The sequence below is a fragment of the Phaeoacremonium minimum genome (assembly GCF_000392275.1).
Source record: "Phaeoacremonium minimum UCRPA7 unplaced genomic scaffold PA7_03_scaffold_389, whole genome shotgun sequence".
Taxonomy (NCBI): domain Eukaryota; kingdom Fungi; phylum Ascomycota; class Sordariomycetes; order Togniniales; family Togniniaceae; genus Phaeoacremonium; species Phaeoacremonium minimum.
Genome location: NW_006921292.1, coordinates 16734 through 28757, shown reverse-complemented (window position 1 = coordinate 28757; position 12024 = coordinate 16734). Strand labels below are relative to the sequence as shown.

Sequence of the window (12024 nt, the reverse complement as noted above, 5' to 3'; positions counted from 1 at the left end):
TATCACGAGCTCAGGCTGGTGATGCATCGAGAGCAGAGTCGGTTCAGCCCGGATCAAGCACGTGAGCTCTCATAGTCTTTGTTCAGTATGACATCGCATCCAGAATTTGGGGAAAAGACCTCAGCCCTCGAGGTTGCAAATGTATTTGCAGATAGGATAAGAGGGAGAAATGGTAATGTATTTCTGTGATGTTTGGCCGCGATACCCCTGAGTCAAGCTAATTCGTGGGCTTTCAAGTTGTGGTTACTGGTGTCGCGCCGATTGGCATTGGTGAAGCGACTGCTCTAGCATTTGCATCTCAAAGTCCAAAGACCATAATTTTGGCATCCAGAACGAGGGAAAAAGTTTTGAAGGTAGCGGACAAGATCAGATCACTGTATTCGCCGGTGAAAGTTGAGACTGTTATCCTCGACCTGGCATCACAGGAATCAGTCAGGGCAGCAGCAACTAAGATAGGAAGCTTGGTGGACAAAGTGGATTTCTTGATCAACAATGCGGGTGCTGTGATACAGACTCGACGAGTGACCGAGGAGAAGATTGAATATCAGCTAGGAACTAATCACATTGGCCCATTCCTACTTACCAACCTACTCTTACCCCTAATTCTAAAAGCAGCAGAGTCGGCGACGCCAGGTTCAGTACGAGTTATAAACTTAGCTAGCCACGGCCATAGACTATCGCCAATTCGATTTCATGATTATAATTTTGAAGGCCATGAGATTCCCCCGGAAGAAGAGCCCTTTGCGAACCTACCTCCTGCGTTCGCTAAAAAGACAGCAGATGGCTACCCGCCGATTATTGCATATTCTCAGTCGAAAACTGCAAACATCCTCTTCACAGTTCATCTGAAGCGTCATCTGAATAAGCTGGGCATAAATTCCTTTGCGATTCACCCGGGAGGTAAGTGTCCACAAACCAATCAGTATACTCGGTTAGTCGTGGTAACATGGGCTCACTTTCACAGGCGTCTTGACGGATCTGAGTCGGGATCACGATGAAGAGACCGCTGCTGCTCTGAAGAAGACCGCTGCATATTGGAAAACGCCAGATGAGGGTGCGTCAACTACGCTCGTCGCCGCTCTTGACCCTGAATTGGATGGTAAGCTCTCTCATGAAATATTCAGGAATAGTACTGACCGCCGTATTTAGCCTCTACCGGTTTATATATGGCAGACTGCCAATTCGTGGATTGCGCGAAGTTTGCTAGCGATCCCATTATAGCGGAGCGTTTGTGGCATTTGAGCGAGGAATTGATTACAGGAAAGCAAGATCTTCCAGTGTAGTTACTTAAGACATAGTAACATACCGTTAGAATTAATAAATACAATTGCAATAGCTAATCCTTCTATCATAATATTAGTGTTGAGACGAAGAAGTTATGCTCCATTTCGATGCCCGGAGCAAGCGAGGACGAAGCGTATGTTGGAAACAGTTCCGCTTGAGCCAATAAATTGAAGGATATTCTGAGCCCGAAATCTTTCAACTAGTACCACCTCCATTTGGTATGAAGAAAGTCTTACTAACCCATTCTCATGTCTGTGTGACGTATCTCAGTCATTTTCACGAGATCATCCAGAGTTGACCAATATAGACAGGAATCCCCGATCTGAGGTTTTGGCTCTCTGCAAACCTCATTTCGGGAAACGATGTACCAATACAATATAGACCGACAATGATCTATACTATGATTAGACAGTCCTTAGGATTATTTGCAGGCTTCATGGGCGTGAAAACATTGGTACAGGAGCACATTGGTACAGGAGCAAATTGGAGAAGCAGTTTATCAACTGATCCGTCGAAGATTATGTTCATACTGTACAATTCCCCCATAATGTTGCTCTGATGACACAGTATATTGCTGACCTGGTGTTTTTATCATCTGATCCTATTTGAGGAATATAGAATTGGACATGATCTGGGAACCGCCCAAGATGTTTGAGTGCAGCGTGAATGCATTTTCAGTGCCCAGCATAGTAGCATGCGAACTTATCAGTCTATGGCGAGTCTCTGGAATGCGCACCTATGACATATGCACCAGGCAATTGGATAGATGTCCGTCGGATTGGCAAGCTTCTCGTGCAGCACAGATGGCTAAACAACTTATCCCTATTACACACATCGATCACGAGATTTAGTGGCTTAGGCGCCCGCACCATGAGTACTGACTCGATGACTCGCAGCTCTTATTAGAGAGATCGCGAGCTTGCGTAGGAAATCCATTTCTTTTAGTTTCTACTGGCAAAACCGGCACGATCTAACGCTGCGGAAAACCATAAAATCCCATCATCGATCTGGGCGAGTAGGTGGCCGCGCTACGCCCTACGACCCATTGAGGACTAGATGTGCTCGTTAGCCTCAAGCACCAGCGCCATGATCTGCGAGAGACGCCCAACCCCACGTCATCCCAGCTCTTCAAGGTTGGGAAAGCCTCGTAATGTCGAATTGGAGCTCGCCCCGGCACGGCACATTCCTCACGCCCAGCAGCCGCGTGCTGCTACGGTTGCCCGATCAATCAATGCCAGCGCAAATAGTATCTGTTCTAGCCAGCCTATTGTGTCATAGCTGAGACGCCTCAAAGCCGAATCCGCCGATTTTGGTGGCTGCTATGCCTATTTCGCTCCTCTAGCTATATACAGTCCCAGCGTCTGTGACGGCAATATCCATGATCGAATCGGCACTCGCAGAGCTAGGGTGACTTAGCCTGACCCAAACACATCTGGCTGGCAAGGGTCAGCGCAGATAAGAGCACTTACTGGCCGTCTGCCCTGGGTGGCAGGTCTATCCTGAATACCTATCCATCCCCCTTGACGGCATTGTTTCTTCCTCGTAGACCTAAAGAAAAGCCTCGAGGCATCACAAAAATGGCATCCAAGGAAGTGCGATACTCCCACGGGCGACCCCACAGGCCTCACGCCGCAAAGTCTCGCACTCATCTCACGACTATGCAGACGCATTGGGTTGCTGCGTCCGGCGAGTTTGTTGGGACCTTTTTCTTTCTCTGGCTCAGCTATGCTGGGCACCTCATGGCAGTGAGCCAGGCTCCATCTTCTGCCGCAGCGGGTGGTGCGAGTAGCTTGACAATCATGATTCTTGCCCTCGCCTACAGTTTCCCCTTGCTCGTCAACGTCTGGGCATTCTATCGAATAAGCGGTGGCCTCTTCAATCCTGCTGTGCGAACTCCCCCTTTTCGTCACAACAAAAGCACAGCCTTGTCAATCGTACAATGTTCTGACAGAGATGTCTTACAGGTCACCCTCGGCTTGTGCGCTTCCGGACAGCTTCCATGGCTCCGTGGCGCCTTCCTCGTCCCTGCCCAACTCCTGGCCTGCATGTGCGCAGGCGGCCTTGTACAGGCAATGTTTCCGGGAGATGTGAGCCAGGCCAATACAATATTGTCGGGGGGCACAAGCATTGTCCAAGGACTGTTTGTGGAAATGTTCTTCACGGCAGAGTTGGTCTTTGTGGTTCTCATGCTGGCCGTCGAGAAGTCAAAGGACACGTTTTTGGCACCAGTTGGTATTGGTCTGGCACTCTTTGTCGCCTTGATTCCTGGTAAGTGATGAAGTCTCCACCTGTCATGATCGGCTTGAGATCCACAACTGCAATCATAACATCTCTGATGCTGGGTGGCTGGGCAAGCTATTGCTTATGTGTGAATCAAATGCTAACTATCGTCAAGGCACCTTTTTCACCGGAGGATCCCTGAATCCCGCCCGCAGCTTCGGGTGCGCTGTAGCTGGAAGAAGCTTCCCAGGCTATCACTGGATATATTGGCTTGGGCCGGCACTTGGCGCCCTGCTTGCGGCTGCATACTATCGCTTTGTGAAATGGGTTCACTACGAGGAGGCCAACCCGGGCCAGGATGAGGCACATCCAGATGTTTGAGTACACACATATTTGAATTATGTTTCGGCGTTGCTAAGGGGAGGCATTCTTACAAATTAACTCATAGCACAGCCAGGATATACTTAGGGTTAGAATTTTAGCAGAGTCTCGCGAGTCGAAACAAGGACGAAATTGAAATCCTTACATGACAACGCTAATCATCGTGGCATTGAGAAAAGGGACCCCGCGAGTTGCAAGCAATGTAGCAGATGAATGTGTCTTATTACATAAGGTACGTCGTATTATATGAGAACAAGATCATAGAGAAAGAGTTTCTTCTCGTTGCATCCCCTTCCGTCCCATCAACCGCCTATTATGCAATCATATGCACGGCGACGAAATTCCCATCCAGTCTAATCAAATACCCAAGCTCGAAATAATGAAGACGTGTAAGGAAATCATTAGGGTATAATGCAATATCCATCCAGGGCCCTTCCCAAATAAACCGGAGATCAGTAGTGCATCTGACCCAGAGTCTCTATCCATCCAAGGGTACACAAACCAGCGCCGACCATGACATCACCCCTTTTATGTGTAGTAGATAATGATGCAAGCTAAGAACAGACCAAGAACGAGGGGCGCAAAAGCCAAGTAGAGAAATACTTTGACAAGAAATGCAAGCCGCCAAGGTTGCAAGCACAAAAAACACATGAACATACGTCTCTCTATCAATCACAACCCCATTCTTAAAGCCAACACAAAATGCAAAAGAATCAAAGTATACCGTAGGAAATTGAATGAAAGGATGAGAGATATGCCAAAGAGCCAGCCTGTAACCGATATACCTAAGCCATTGTCCCATAGATAAATCAAGCGAGGCGGCAGAAAGTTGTAGTTCTGCTTGAGGGGAATCGAGTGCGAGATGACGTCTCGCTGATATGGAACCAGACCAACACAAGCGCGTGGTGTTGCTACCCCATCTGATGATGATGGCAAAATGGAACTTTGTTGTCAGGTATCTGATGTGTAGCGAGAACGAAGCATATTGTTTAGCAGGTGTATGCCCGGAACCAAGATGTTGCCACGCGACAACCTCACCAAGTCAGAAAAAGTCACTCCAATGACCAAGATAAGACGCATATTGGTGTGGGCAGATCAGGGTGGTCGTCTCGTATCAAGGCATAACCTGCACCTCGGCGTCCCATCAAAGCATGGTCGATCTTCAGCGTAGCATCCGAAGGAAAGACATGCGGGTACTGATTGAAAGGCCTAGACCGGCAGTTGATTGTTTCGCACATCCATGTGATGGTCGCCTGTGATTTGACGGTGCCTGCGGACCCGACTGATGTCCTTCAAAGCACGGCTTGGGCCGTCCGCCATCGAACCCGAGACAAACAGACCGGGGAAGCGCCGCTAGTGGTCTGGCCCATCTGCATCCAACCAGCCAAGAGAAGCCGTCCTCGCATGGTAGTTAACATAGGACTAAAACGGCGCAGGTTCTAAGCCATCCGGCTGACGCATATGATATGCGTCATGCATGTTCTTCCCGTGCGCCTCGGACAAAGTACCGTAGCGCCCTACCCTGGAGAGAGAGTATCTGGAGGCAACAGCAGCCGCCACACCCAACCCACGAGATGCACAGCCGCAACCCAGCACTTCCTCCTCGTGACAACCAATCAGGCGCATGGATGCTAACTCGTGGACATCCACATGAGGCAGAGCTGCAGGCAGCCCGTGAAGAGAAATGGAGGTGCAACACGGAGAGATAGGATGTTTTGGCCAAGGATGTACATTGGTGAACCATGACTTCGCTGCTGAGAATGCTGCAGTTATCATAGCGTAGCATGCCAGTGTAATGACTTGCCCAAAGGTAGGTACCTTTGTATGATTTCTTGATATGACTGATCGCAGCAGACCTGGACTTGTGAAAAGGGGGGGTCTCGGGATGTGCCTAGACCGTCGTAGAGGAGGGTGGTGATAGATCCCGATTGGCCTGCGGCGTAGCACATGATAGGCTGCTGCCCACCACCAAATGCAAAGCTGGAGATCCACCACAGCTCTGATGAGCAAGCAAGGGCGGACTTGAGGCCGGAAACCGAGTATGGTAGGGTGAAATTCCCTTGAAGTAAGGCAGGTTGACAGGTAGGTATGATTGAACTCGTCAGGGAGACGAGGGCAGGTGGTGGGCCGATGGACGGCTGCGCAGGCAAGAGAAATAGAGATAGAGGAGGAGAGTGAAGCAGGAGGCCGTACGTTTGAAACCACCAGAGACTCTCAAGTCAAAGAAAGAGACTTAGAGGCGACTTTTCCATAACGACAACAACAACAACGACGACGACGACGACGACGACGACGACAGCGGCATGACGCAGTCTCCGCATTCCTGGCTCACACCTCAACTGGGATCGGTTCACACGCCCCCAGGTCAGCCACTCCATCAGCCAGTCATACGGCTGCTCATGCTCGCTGGGCACTCTCCCCATACGCCCCGCTGTAGACTCCGTGACCAACTCCGTGATGGGCGCTATGGGCTGCGCCGCCATACACCCCTGTGCTGGTGTCGACCCCGCTGTAGTCCCAGCGACCACTATGGCTTTGAGGCACTTGTCCATGGTGGGTGTTGTGCCCCTGAGGTAGGCCGTAGGGGCTGGTCAAGTTCTGGCTGCCGCGGGTGTCGTAGACGGCTGGTAAGGTTGAGATGCGCAGACTGGAGGTCGGGTTGGGGGATGCTGGCTTGAGGCCAACCACTGGGGACAGTGTCCTTGACACAGCACTGCCTGGGTATGCTGGCCATGCTGTTGATGTGCTTCCAGGGAGCGAGCGTGGTGATGGGATTGTATCCGCCATAGAGCCGTGGCTGCCGACTCCGGCGCTTATGTAGCCAGTCGCCGATGTTGGGTCTGTCGCCGTAGTGGTCGACCCTGGCGTGGGAGGCAAGGGATAGCTTGCACCGCTCACGCTCACTGGAGTGAGGAGATGGGTCGGTGTCGTGGGCGGAAGAGTCGATGAAGGTGAGGCACTGTATTTGCCAATGATTTTCTTCAGGGCCTGTCCCAGGATTTTCCAGGGAAACACCTTGACGTCCTTCTCAATGTTTCTCGGCTTGGGGTTGCCAAAGCCCATGATGATCTTGAAGAACTCCTCGCTATCCGCCTTTGCCTTGGACACAGTCAGTGGCTTGAAGCCTTCCAGATTGCGGCGGATCCGGTTCTTCTCCTCGACGGTGAATCGTGCCGGTGCTGCGACGAGCTGCTCAAGCAGATGAATTGTGTCCACCGAGGTGACGAAGCATTCTTGCTTCTCGGCCCACCAGATGCAGGAGATGCAGATACTGTTCGGCGGCCTCTCATTAACGGACACCGGCCGGAAAGAAGCGTTGAGCCTGCTGCCAACCTGTGTCTTCTTGAAGATCACAATTCTGCGCCTATTGTCCCATTCCTCCTGAGTCCAGTCCTGTGCCATTGAGTCAAGGTTGCCCTGGATTGTAAGCACCGCCTTGGACGAATACAGCGCGTACGGGTTGTACGGGTTGCTGCTCATGCCGGTGCCGGGGCCGCTTTGTTGAATGGTGCTGGTCCGGATCAGCTGCGGTGTACCCGCATTCGGAGCGGGCAGCGAAGGTGTGAGACCCGGACGAGTGATGCTCGTGTGTGACGATGGCCCGTACGACCCGGGGCTGCGGCCATCCAGCCCGCCATAGGTATTCCATCCACCAACACTGTGATGAGGCGAGCGGAGAGCGGACGCGCCCCGGTGATAGTGTTGGTGGTGGTAGTTCGTGGTGCGGTATGCTCCAAGCATCGTATCGTTGCTCTGATTATACGCCGTTGATGGCGTAAAGGAGTTCTGCCCCTGGGCAACCCCGGTGGGCGGATAGCCAAAGGTATTTGTAGCCTCATCTGACGGCCCGACCGGCGTGAGCTGCTGGCCGTGATGTTCGTTCGTAGGGCTCGTGGTGGCGCTCGTGCGGACCGTGAGTTGCGGCGGGCTGGCCCGCTGTTCATGTTCAGGTGACCGGCTGCCTCTCCGTGTGACTGACCCGTTGTTGTCATGTGGGCTGGCGGTCCCGGAGGACACACTTGCCTGTGCATCGGTGTATGTAAAGGATCCCGCGGACTCGACGCGTGCAATCTCGTTTCCTTCTGAACTCTCGATGATGAGCGACACTGGCACGTTTGAAGGGCTCTGCCAGTTCGTGACCATGTAGTTCGGCGCATCAGTTGTGATGTTATACGTGCATGCGCCGCTGGCATCCTGGCCCTCCTTCATGATATGCGCCGAGCATCTCTGGTCGCCAAAGATTACCCAGCAATAAGGAGCCGTGGGCGTCATGGTCATCAAGTCATATTGGCTCTGGATTTTCAGGAAAACCTTTGTGCCACCTTGTCCGCAGCTGGGCTGGCTGCCGAGGTAGGTGATTCCCGGTGCTGAGAACGACGGCGCATTCATGTACTGTGCCTGAGCATTTGCGGCGGCTGCAGCAGCATTATTGGCCGCAAAAGCCATCTGATTAAGCTGAGATGCAGCATTTTCCGTCTGCGGTAGTTGTGTTTGCGAGGCAAAGGAGGATGCACTGTACTGGGAATATGGAGATTCTGCAAATCCTAGAAGGGGTCGGATGTTAGTCTTACTCCCCGACACTGATGCTCACCGTTCCCCATCAGGTCCTGCAGCAGCGCAGCTATAGTGAGTAGACATACCGTGGATCTGGGGTGGTTGGGCCTTATAAGCAGACATTGAGAGATGGAGGCCGGGGGAGTCGGCTCGTAGGCCGCCCTCTGCGCCTCCGCTACTGCGGCCAGCTGCCTCCTCTTCGTATCTCAAAGTCACAGTTTCTGGTGATTCAAGAGCCTCAGAGTCGACAATTATTGGTCTCTGCGAATGGTATCCGGGCTATTGGCCGGGTTACATCAGCATGGGCAAAGTCAACGTACGTGCGATTGCGAGGGTTGTAAGTGGCTAGACCTCAGCTACCGGCGCCATCGCTTCTGTCAAAGCCCTCTGCGTAGTCCGCTGAGGACCTGTGCCGAGATCTCTTACAGCGCGTGCGGCTGAGAAGTTACACAGGCAACAGCTTCGAATGAGGCAGCAAACACCACTCTTTGCCGTTCAGGGGCGGAATTGTGGAGGCTGTGCAGGAGGCTGAAAATTGACACAAGGTGATATGGGCAGTTGAGTGGATCAGTGTTTACTCACCTCGAATGCCTTGTACATTGGTTGCTCAAACTTAGCAGCAGACATTCAGTCGATCGCTCGCCCTTGGCGGGACACAACTTTGCAGCGGATTGAGTCGGGAATGAAGTAGTTCAACAGAGCCGTCGAGACTGTCTCGGGAGTGATAAGCCGTAGACGAATTATGCAGCCTGTGAATTCAAAACTGTGAGTACTTTCCGCGTGTGTTAAGCATGTTCCACAAATAAGAAATGTCTTGCAATAGTTCAGCGATGCGGATTCAGCAAGGTCCGTGAGGAAATGGGAGCCTCAATGTACCAGTGGCCAGTGTGATGGGAGACCTTGCGTTTGTGGCGATTGAACCAGTTTCGAATGTTGGCTCAGCTCAAATATCGGAAAGAGCTCCCTAGAAGAGGGAATGCCGTTTTTCGAAGACTATAGCGCCACAGCTATCTTCAAGAGGCTTCGCGTCTCAGGGCTTTTGATGAGTGGCAGGCAAGGCAAGCGTGATGAAGTATCGGTCATCGGCGTAAAGCTTGTTGTGATGGCCAATGCAGTCCATGGCAAGCCAACACGGAGAGTGATGGAAAGTGCCTCCGCTTAAGGGCTGGTGTCTCTCCTTTGATCCCGTCACTCGCAGCAAAGCCCTGATTGATAAACTGTACAGGGGCCTGCGCCCATTGGGTCACGGACAGATGTTGACAAACTGACTGAATCGAGTCTCGGAAACTGACGCGGCCGAACCAGAGTCCGTGTTTTGGAATCTTACACGGAAGGCGAAAGCTCAAAGAAAGAGAAAAGCGCTTTTACTGACCTATCAGAATGTCGGTCAGCGGATGGGTACGAGAATGAGAGAGGCGACTGAACAGGGATGATGAATGCAACATCTTTTCCCAGAGCTTCCAGCGTCCAGATGTGACTGTAAACCTCATATCGGGACGAAGTGTGCTTGGGAGCTAAGGCTCGGTCGGCTCGCAAGCTAGGCGAGTTTTCATAAGGGTGAAATGTGTGGAAGTGATCATACCTTGGGGCACTTTCCAGCAAGCGAGTTCAACGAAGGTTTTGGGTCCGGTTGCCAGTTCGTTGTGTAAGTGGTTCTCGACTATGGGAACGAGATTAAATCGTATGCATGTATCCCGAACCTGTTCGCATGAGGCGAGTGTTAGTGGAGGCGTCAACGAGGAATCTGCTGCAAACGGAGGGTTGAACATGCTGCTACCCGTGAACAGTTCGTCCGAAGTGGATATGAACTGGTCAAACGGGCTCAGTAGCAAGACACAAGTAGGACCATGATAGTGTCGCGTCTGGAAGGGAAGTAGGGGACAGGCATGCACAGATACATACGCAAAGACAAGGAAAGAGGCAACACCATGCAGAGTGCTTCTAAACGGCTATCTGCTAATACACGCAGCAAGGTTTAGTTCGGAGCCAGTGCCAGGGTAGGAGGAGCAAGAGAAAGACAAAGAGCGAGGAAGGTGGTTCAGAAAAGTAAGACGTTGTCGCTGATGATCAATGATGATGGAGAGGAGAGGATGCAGAGGTAAAAGAGGGAAAGGAAGCAAATGCATGCGTGGATGTGGTTGGCATCTGTGAAATCGTGGTGGCCGCAGGTGGTCGATGAGATATGACGAGAATGCCTCAGAGGCCGTCAAGACTTGACCATGGCATGCATTTACGCGGTGATCAAGCTACCAGACCATCCCTCCCTTGATGCAGCTAGTGTGCCGCCTTTGCTTCTGCCCTCCCGTTGGAGTGGGGAAAGGGAAAGGGAAGGGAAAGGGAATAGCAAGATACAAGATAGGTGGATGTACCGTATGCACGCTGACTTGAGGTGAGTGTGTGCTTGCTTGCCGCGTACCTCTTCTTCTTCTTCTTCCTCTTCCTCTTCTGCTGTTGCTGCTGCTACTGCTGCTGGCCCCTCGTGCTATGATCCTATGAGAGGTGGGTGGGTAGGAGGATGTGTAGGTAGGTATGTGACGGGTACCCCGTATCTCAGTCACTATCACGGAGAAGCAGGTGACGTCCACCACTGGTGGTAGTGTCAGTCCGTCCGTATTCTAGTGGGGACCACGCAACGAAGGAGCTGTACTGGGGCTTGATACTGATGCTGGTGCTGGTCTGGTGCTGGAGCTGCCGTTGCTGGAGGGGGCGGCGTTGGGGGAACGGTCCCATTGTCTCTGAAAGGTTGCAGAGTATGCAAGGGTTGTTGATCTGAAGGGAGGGGAGGACGGGGAGGGAGGTCGGTAGGTTAATGAGGGCCGGCCGGGAGTCCAAGTCATGGGGATGATGGGCCGGATGGGAAGGGGGACTTGGGGTAACAACCAGCTGAGCACTTGACACAGCTCAGGGTACTACCTTACTTCACCTTGCCTTAACCTTGCCGTAAGGTAGAGCAGAGCAGAGCAGAGCAGACCGGTGGTGGGGACAGGAGGTGGATGCCATTATTGGGTTGACAGTAGTGCACATTTGCGAGGATGGCGTCTTGACGGTACGGTAGGGCAGGGGACAGGGGAACAGGGGCCGGGGGCCTATGAAGCCGCGAGCCAGCCCAAGCCAAGTCAAGCCAACCTGGCTGACGGTGGCTCGATTCGGGCAGATCGGGACAAGGAGGGCAAAGAACGGCATACGTAGTGTAGGGCCAAGGTGAAATGTAGCTATGTAGGCATGTAGATGGTAATCACTGTGGTGCATGTGTTGTAGGGCGCTTTGACATGCCATGCATGCATGCATGCCCTGAGAGGTGCGCGAGCACAGACAGGTACGGCCAAAGCAAGGGCAAATAGATATTGCAGCGCAACAAGGGCAGCAGAGCAAGGGCTACGGGCGAGTAAGGGCTGATCTATCTAGTCTGATAAATCCAGTAGGTATGTGTGAGAGAGCACGCGGGGGCTGTTGCTGGCTGTACTCGTCGTACTGCGCTCTAGCTGGGATGCACGCCGGCAGCTATGCCGTAGCGTAGGACCAGGGGGGGAGGGAGACCAGGAAGCAGGAGTAGCAAAAGCAGCAGAAGCAAGGATTGAGAATGGA

General features: G+C 52.4%; 1 protein-coding gene across 1 annotated transcript; it reads right to left on the bottom strand.

Annotated features, from left to right (window-relative positions):
- Positions 1–6282: 6282 nt before the first annotated feature.
- On the bottom strand, positions 6283–8331 carry UCRPA7_5065 (putative transcriptional regulator medusa protein; the record flags this gene model as incomplete). The annotated part of the gene is made up of 1 exon (XM_007917613.1): positions 6283–8331. The coding sequence occupies one exon, from the start codon at positions 8329–8331 to the stop codon at positions 6283–6285; it is 2049 nt and encodes a 682-aa protein (XP_007915804.1).
- Positions 8332–12024: the final 3693 nt, after the last annotated feature.